Here is an 8520-nt window from a genome sequence, read left to right as displayed (position 1 = left end):
CGCATATCTCAATCTGTTTTAATAATTTCTAGTTGTACCCCCCCCCCACCAGTCTCCTTCGCTTCCCTCACATAATAAAAACCAATAGGTATGTTTTTTAAAAGATACATTGAGGAAACTAAAGATTAGATTTTACTTGGAGACATGTAAAACATCTTATTCTAAATGTTGATGCTTTCTAACACATTAAAACAAAGGAATTTTAGGAGTCTTCCATATGTGGCTTACTTTCTGCATCTCTCTCCCCATGACCAGTCACACTGCGCTTACCAGCTTTCCTTATTTTGCCTTGAGGATTACCTTTCTGGTTCTCAAGTACAAGCTCAGCAGGGCTCTTGAGCTTGTACTTCCAACACTGCAGCAAAATGGCTAAAAGTTGTCTGTCCTACCTCAGACTCCTCTCCTGCCTCAGACTCCAAAACCAATAATATTTTGAGAAGCTTGCCCATGATGTTATAGTGTTCCTAGACATTGTCCCATTTATGGTGGAGGCTATAAAATTCTGACAGAAACACTGGGCATTGATAGCGCAACTCTAGCCCAGGGCCTCTCCCACAGCAGACTCCATAGGAGGAATTCAAATCTATGAAAGAGAAAAATGACAGCTATCTTTGAGAGTGTTTAAACTGTGCTGTGGGTGAAAATACTATATAGTATATCAAAGACTGGGAAGGCAGAAAACAAAAAATCCACTCCCCCATAACCCAAACACCTTGGGGATAAGTAATGCCAGCTGCCCTTAATCTCTACCACCTTTATCTTTCTTCCCTTAAAAATGAAATGCATTTAACATCCAGCTGAGAAAGAAGGAAATTGCCCCTGCTGTTTCCTCTCTAACAGGTACTGCACAGTGTGCCTCTATATCTGTCTCTTCCCAAGCAGCCAGCAGAGGGGGGTCAGTTCAATCACAATGGAGCCTAGAAAGGCCCCTGGGGAAAAACAACCCATTTGGGGACACACAATACAGGTTTTCATTAACAATCAAATCAGTGCAACAGCTCAGCCTCAAACTAGCAAAATAAACAGAGATCAAGGTTACCAAGCAGGTCAAGGGGAAGTCACTCACTAGCACTCTCTACAGCAGGGGCGGGCAATTATTTTGGGCAGAGGGCTGCTTACTAAGTTTTGGCAAGCCATTGAGGGCCACATGACAGGCAGCCCAGGGCAGATAAAGATTACTTTTCCAAATTTTTTAGGGACCCTGCAGGCGGAATAGAATGGCCTGATGGGCCACATCGGGCCCCCAGGCTGCATTTTGCCCACCCCTGCTCTACAGCCATCCTAAATCCTGAGCACCTGGAAGAAAGATTAAGGGACCTCGGAGTGTCATTAGACCCCTATAAAATGTAGACACAAAACACCAACTACTGCACTTGGAGGGTGCCCTCCCCTTACAAACACCATGCCACCTCCTCCACCCACACACTAATCTCCTGATCTTTGAAGCTCCAGGGGAAAGCTTTACTAGTGTCAAACTCAATTACTTATTCTTACATGAACCCACACACAAAATATTGGTCATGAAGGAGAAAGCATTAAAGTCTAACTAAAGCACCCAAATCACAAATACTTAGAACTGCTACCAAGCCATGCATCAGTATCAGCATCAGTTTCCTAATGGCATCATGTTTATAGAACTGGGAGGAGACAAGCAAGGGTGTCAATGAAGAGGAAGAAGAAAGTGAGGATGTCATTACATGTGATGGAAGCGGGGAGTGTGTGTTATTGTGTGTGTCTGGGGGGGGGTGTCATTTGCATGTGTGAATGACTGTCAGGATATTTGGGGAGGGAAAGAGTGCCATACAGTCAGCAACAAAGTCGTGTTTGCTGAACAGCACTGAATTAAATCCACATTGCTAAAGAGATGCTAATAAGTGTTTCTTTGTTGCAGAAGGGGAAATGCATGAGTTTGCACTGATTCTGGCCTGTTACCTAGAAGTGAAGGAAGAGGCAAACAAAAGAGAAAGAAAGATAAAGAGAAAGGGAAAGACTAGACATCGGGGGAGGAGAGGGAATAGGTTTGTGATTTATGCCTCCACTTCAGCAAATGTTTTAGCTAACATTAGCATTGCTAAAGCTGAAAGGATATAAGTGAATAAGAAACAGCAGGAACCTGTGGCTTTATGGCACTAACATCTGCTGTAATGAACTCCTCACAGACTCCATACAGCCCCTTCCATCATCACTTCAGTTGCTCTCAGCTTCCTGCCTGTTTTCCAGATACATTTCCAGCAAATCCTGCAACTCAAATATTAGCAGCAAGGGCGCCACTATTGGTGATGGCATCAAGCCAATCAGCCACTGCGTTAAAAAAACGAAACAAAACACAGTGCACACAACAACAAGGAAAACTAGCTCAGAGTATGGAGTTCCCCATGGCACTACAGAGATTGCATTCCCACATTCTTCCCTGATCCAGGCAATGCCACACCACACCATCTGACAAAGTAGGCTGTTGCCTGTGAAAGCTCATGCCTCTCTGAACCAGTAAAGTCTCTAAGGCTAGGAACATGCTGCACTTTCCACAGGACAAGCTGTGCCTGTGTTGGCCCAGGAACAAAAAAGTCCCAGGACTGACATGTTAACACATTACCCTTCCAATTGGGGTTTAGTGAGCAGTTGAATGTACTGCCACTTTTCTGCCATTGATTCAGTGAAGCAATCCTAGCATAACTGTTCATAATGTCCTTGGACAAACTGTTTGCACATCTTATCTCCCGAATGTTTTTTTAAGGTTTGACCAGGGACATCTGAACAACTGCACTTTGTCCTGGGGGAAAATGGTTTCTCAGGACAAATGTTTGTAGCTTAAGGTGCCACCCTCCCTTACCTTCTGTCTGAGTTCAAACTAAAACAGGTAATCAACAAACCACAAATAAGCAGGCTATGGATTCAGGGAGACTTTAAACTGCTCTTACAATCTGAAAAAATTCATTGCAAAGATCATCTAACTCAAAGGTCTGTTCCCTGCAATTCCTTCAGTCACATGAGCCTGGTTTCCTGACATGAAAATGTTTTTATACTGGCACAGCTACTACAACAATGGGAAAATGAGCTGGATTCTAATCTGGCTTGTACAACATCAAAAGAACTGTCCTCAGGTTCTCGCTGTAGGATCTTTATGACTGGTGATAAATGGCAGAAGAGACAGCTTGACTTTTCAGCCTGCGTTTATAGGGTCAGCAGTTAAAGTCTTCTGCTTTGCAAGGGTATAAAATGTGACCAGGAGTCCCAACACTCAGAGACCTGGAGTCTCACAATGTCTCTCTCAAAGATTCAGTTTTTTAGAAACATTTTTAGAATTTCATATTAAGAAACCTCTTGTGCAAGTACCATGAAAGGGAAGAGAAGATCTGATTCTTATTTTAGGAAAGGGACCCACTCCCAAAAGCAGGAAGAATATTGAACAGAAGAGAACTTCAGCTACCACTAATTTCAACCACGCAAATCTTCTTCAAATGCAGATCCTGACCTCATTATATGGAATGGGTCATTCCAACATCCTTCCCTCTACTATATGGTTGCAATGATATTTGAGGGGGAATTCTTCTGGGATTCCCAAAAACAGGTATGTAAAATTGCAAAGGAACCTACTGTTAGTTTCAAATAATACTGCCAGCTCATTCTGTTATTACACTTTCCCTTAACAAAAGTTTTCCTGACAGCCACTGAGAAATAAAAGCCAAACTCAAAAGCATGCATCCTCCATTGTTACAGCTCTCTAACTCAGAGGATCCAAAAGATACTGGTGGCTGAGTACCAGGTGCAATGCTGCCTGGAGAAAAATACTCTCTCCTACATCCATATCAGCCTGTGATCTGATGGGAACAAGGAGCGTCTCTCCACTTTCCCATAACTTGGTGGGGGAGAAAAAAGTGAGGTAGGACCTTTTTAAAATGAAATGAAAGTACATGCCTAATAGCACTGGAAAAACTTGCATAGTGCAGGCTGGTCCATGAAAGCTTCCGACATCCAGCTCTGTTGATACACCTCAGCCCTGACCTGCAGCACCCCTACTATAGCTATTTTAATTCTGGGTCCCCACAGACTCCTTCTCTGTCAAGCAGGATAAAATATTTGTTCATCCCCCACCACCAACAGGCTGTATGTAGGCCCATATGTTCAAACAGAAGAAATGCTGCTACCTTGCAAAAAAACAATCATAGGTTCACACTGTTTCCAGTATAGCGTGCCAGTCAGTTTCACAGCATCACACTCCAGATTTTCATAACGGCTATGCAACCCACATGCAGTTGGCATCTGGGGCGGGAGGAGGTGGAGAGGGAAGAGAGAGGAGGAAATGTGCCCTAGAGAGCCTGCTATCCTTGTACCAAGTTGCACATGCCACTCCTAATAAAAAACAAACACACAACAAAACCATCGTGGTGTCAGAGAACTGCAAGGAACTCCCATCAAACAGAAGCCTTACGATCAGGATGCAAGCAACGCCTTCTGGAACTCAGGCAGCATTGCATTTCTGTGCTGCTGGAAAAACCGAAGTCAGAGGAACAAATGCTCCTACAGTTTCTAGATTATACTTTCTTGAGAGACAGAAAACCCACCAAAGAATCTTCATTCAGAAACGCAGCATAGCAGAAAATACCGGTTGTCTGCTTTTAAAAATAAAAACAAGAATTGGACTCTGTTTCTAGGCTTTAAAGGCTTTAAGCTTTGGCTTGAGAGATTTTTTCTTTTCCTTTTTTTATTTCTTTAATTATACTTTAATTATACTTTAATTGTTCATTTAGTGCTAGCAAAAATAAAAATCCTGGCATTATGGCTGATAGAAGGACAGGAGCTATACAAAGTTCCCACACATGCAGATCTACCCAATACACAGAGCCTCCATAAAGCTTTGCCCATGTACTTCAATCCTGACCTGCAGCAACTCAATCTAATATGCCCCCTGAGCCCTATAGTTCCACCAACGTACCTAAATCCTGACCGACAAAACCCCTGCTAATGCAATACTCCTACCTCTGCTCATCTCTGCCAAAGCACTGAAATTCTGGCCTAGAGCACCCCTCATATATTCCAACATATTGAGCCACCCTGAAGCACACCCACTGCTAGTCCTGCCAAAAATATTTATAAATCTTTTATTCTTTGCTTGCTTTCCCCCCACAAGAAAAGCAGACAAATGTTCTCTCTTATGGCCAATTTGAGAGGAAATTCATTTTCACTTGTCCTGATACAAGATTGAAATGTAATGTTTCAACCTAGAATGTTTTAATCTAGAAAGCAAGAGGCTACTTAATGAAGCCAGTGTATACACTCTCTCCTTTCTTCCTCTTTTAAACCATACCTGTGCAAAAATTAGATCTTCCAAAGGAAAGTATCATTCTGTTGCTGCTGCAATGGCACTTTCATTTTAATGAGAAATGATATGTCACTTGAGTTTTCCATTTGTTGAAGTGAGCTGGATAGGTGTATTGTCAAGACAGGAAAAAAATCTAATTAAAAAACTCTCTCTCAAAAATTCCTCCTCATCTTAATTACATTTTAAAGGAAAGGCTTAATTCATTTTCCTCTAAGATCAGCTTGTCAAAAAATGCTTTCAACAACAAGACATTCAGTTTTGGCAACCAGTGGACATACTTGCACACCCCATCATATTCTGCAGCTGCCTTCTTCATAACATGAGAGGGAAACAACCCACTAGATTAGTTAGGCCTCAAAGTTGCAACCAAGATTACAAGCTGTCTGCTTGTCACAGCCTGAAAGGCCACTCCAAAAGGAGCATTTATTGTTATGGTCTCATCCAAACTCCACAGCCATCAAACTTTATAGTTCCTCACTTCTGAGATCTACAATTGAAAACATCTTTTTGTATCTGTGCTTAAAAGAGGAACACACTAGCACCTTTCCTTTCCCATTGCTGGAGGTTAACAAAAGATAAACGGTGCAGAATCAAGAGATATAGACAGCTGAGGTGTCAAAAGGAAAATTCTTCTGTGCAGCACAAGGCTAAATTTTATGATAGGCATTTTAGAGAAAGCAGGATAGTGAACTGTGGAGCATCTATCTGGGTGGAAGAGATAGAGAATCACCACAAGCATACAGACCATTTAGATGTCTCACGCTCATGAGACTTGTTTATATGCATGAAACTTGAAAGCCTATTAAAAAAAGCCAAGATAGTTTAAAAGTCTAACCAATGATAGCCTGACTTATAAAATTCAGATACAATACAGTACGAAAGTAACTCAATTTCAGGTTAGATTTAATGGAAATGCAGTATGTAACGGAGTTCTTAAGAGTTCAGTTGGTTTATAACAGTTACCACTTTCATCAGTTTTATCAGCCTAGTACAAAGAAGCCCCTGCATTCACACTTCAAATTATGCTTCTAGGTATCACTGATTTTTAAACAAAAGTATGGTTTTGTAATCAGGAATATACATTTTTCTAAGCCAGCAAAAGTGAAACATTATTAAGGGTAGTATGAATCATGAAGCTGGAGATAAGAGCAGGAGCCCCATCTAAAGACTTTCATTCACAGGATGGAGCCTCCCTACCTTCCTGCCATCAGATGTCCCCAAACCATTCTCATTGGAACACAAGTTTGTTATTAACATTAATCAAAATTAGGACTGCTCTGCCTGTTCAGTATTCTTCATATTAACTTGGGCCTGATTCTATGCTCTCTGCACATTCCAGTTTTCTATTTATTTCAATGGGTGATTTGGGCGTTGCGAGAACGCCAAACTGGATTCTGAGTTTGGAATGCCTGCTGCTTTGCCTTGCTGTATTTCTCTTTAATTTAATAGCACATTCATATACCGACCCTGTCCGTCCTCAGAACCAGTGCTCCTATTTCACATTCCTGAATCTCTTTAAACAATGTTCTCCATTCAGCACAGAACCTTCCCCCTATCATTAACTTTAACTTCAACTTCAAAATACATCTTTAAATACCAGACTCTGCACAAATTATAATTAACCAGGATAAAACTGTAAATACTGTAACTTTTTAGAACTGTAGTAAACCTCTCACAAAAAAAATGCACTCACTTGTGAGAACAGGGAAATATTAGTTGCTTTTACAGCACAGCAACCATTGTCAATTATGAAAGGTTTAACTAGCCACAAGCTGCCATAAAAATACTCTTTCATATTTGTCCTTAGATGAAGTCTTAAACTGCAGAACTCTCAAGTATGGAAAAGGCATCTGTTGTTCTCAAGCGCTGCCAAAGACAACAAACAGAACAAAACAAAACAGAAAACATGTCACTGATACACAGAACAGCTTAAAGATGAACTGGTGTTCACACAGAGGATTAGGTACAGACCTAAGAGTGAAGAAACAAAACCCTCTGCTTGGATTGCTAACCTCAAATCTGCTACACTTCCCCACATCAAAGGATACAAAAGGACAATGAAGCACAAAAATGTGAACAGCGCTTGCCCAATCCTGTAATGTGCTGTCTCTCCCCCCTTGCCCAAAACTTCATAGAACATCAAAACCTATGGAGCCAACAGCAATCAGACTGCCCAACACGTTAACAACTCCCAGAAAGTGAACCCCAGAAAGAGAAGGTTGATTTGCTTCCCTGACTCTAGAGGGAAAACTTCGACTGCCTGCGAAAATGGAATTGGAGGGTCAGGAATACCAAGTCCATGGTCCCTTTTTCCCCTTGCAATTTTTTAGAGGCCTTCAGCTATAACCACAGCATCTAGAGGCCATACTCCTACTGCTCCTTCAACAGTCAACTGCTTCCAAGTGTTAGCTCAAAGAAGAGAGAGATCCCGAGGAGGGAGAAAACTGTCATTCCTTCCTTTTACCACATTACCCAACAGGAAAGCGTCTGGGGTTACATGGTTGGTACCAAAGACAGGCCTGACTCTGCAAACCGACTCTGGGCAGCATCTGGCTGACAAGGAGTCAGGGACGAGGGTGGCGCTGGACCAGGGACCAGGGGGGCCGAGTCAGGCCCTACAAGTGCAAGGGAAGGTATTACTGTAAACAGGAGCCTGCTGCTTGCGCCAGGGCCCATGCTGGTCCCTTGGCTAAGGTCAGGTAGCCACTCCAGCGGCCTGAAGGACAGCAGCGAGCCCACCCGCAGGTCCCGGGCTGTTAAAGAGCCTGGAAATACCCTGTCAGAGCCTTGCCCCTGGTGTCTGGGTCTCAGGCGCTGGGGCCAAGCTTGTGAGGGGCTTCGGGGTGCTGCTTCTCCCTGCCCGCGGCCACGCGTGGGCCCCGCGCTCCGCTCCCCCCACAACCGTTGGAAACGAGCCGCGGGGCTCTCGCACGCACAGGCACTGGGGGCCCCGCGGCCCCGGGGATCAGACAGGTACCGAGGAGACTGGGTGAAGTTGGCGCCGGCGGAGCTCGCTCGGCGCCTCGGGGCTGCCCCGAGCGGGAGCGGGAGCCGTCGGGCGGAGCGGGGCGAGCTGCTCCGGGCTCCCCCGACTTGGGGTTCGTCCCTGGGCCCGGCTGCGCCTCTCCCCGCCTTACCTGCCTCGCACAGCCCGAAGTTGTCCGGCAGCAGCAGCGGCAGCGCCAGGAGGAGCAGCCCGG

The 8520-nt window shown here is 43.9% G+C and overlaps 1 protein-coding gene across 1 annotated transcript in view; it reads right to left on the bottom strand.

The window, feature by feature from the left end:
* UNC5B (unc-5 netrin receptor B) overlaps window positions 1-8515 on the bottom strand; it is a gene marked incomplete at its 5' end in the record, with an annotated part of 170260 nt that extends 161745 nt beyond the window's left edge. Inside the window, one exon of the mRNA XM_019507729.1 lies at window positions 8458-8515. Within this exon, the coding sequence (XP_019363274.1) occupies window positions 8458-8515 (58 nt within the window). The remainder of the gene's footprint in view (window positions 1-8457) is intronic.
* Window positions 8516-8520: the final 5 nt, after the last annotated feature.

Source organism: Gavialis gangeticus, unplaced genomic scaffold, assembly GCF_001723915.1.
Source record: "Gavialis gangeticus isolate Ggan-Ray unplaced genomic scaffold, GavGan_comp1, whole genome shotgun sequence".
In the NCBI taxonomy this organism is placed as follows: domain Eukaryota; kingdom Metazoa; phylum Chordata; order Crocodylia; family Gavialidae; genus Gavialis; species Gavialis gangeticus.
Note: the sequence above shows the minus strand (reverse complement) of the source record. Positions and strands in the feature narration are given on the sequence as shown.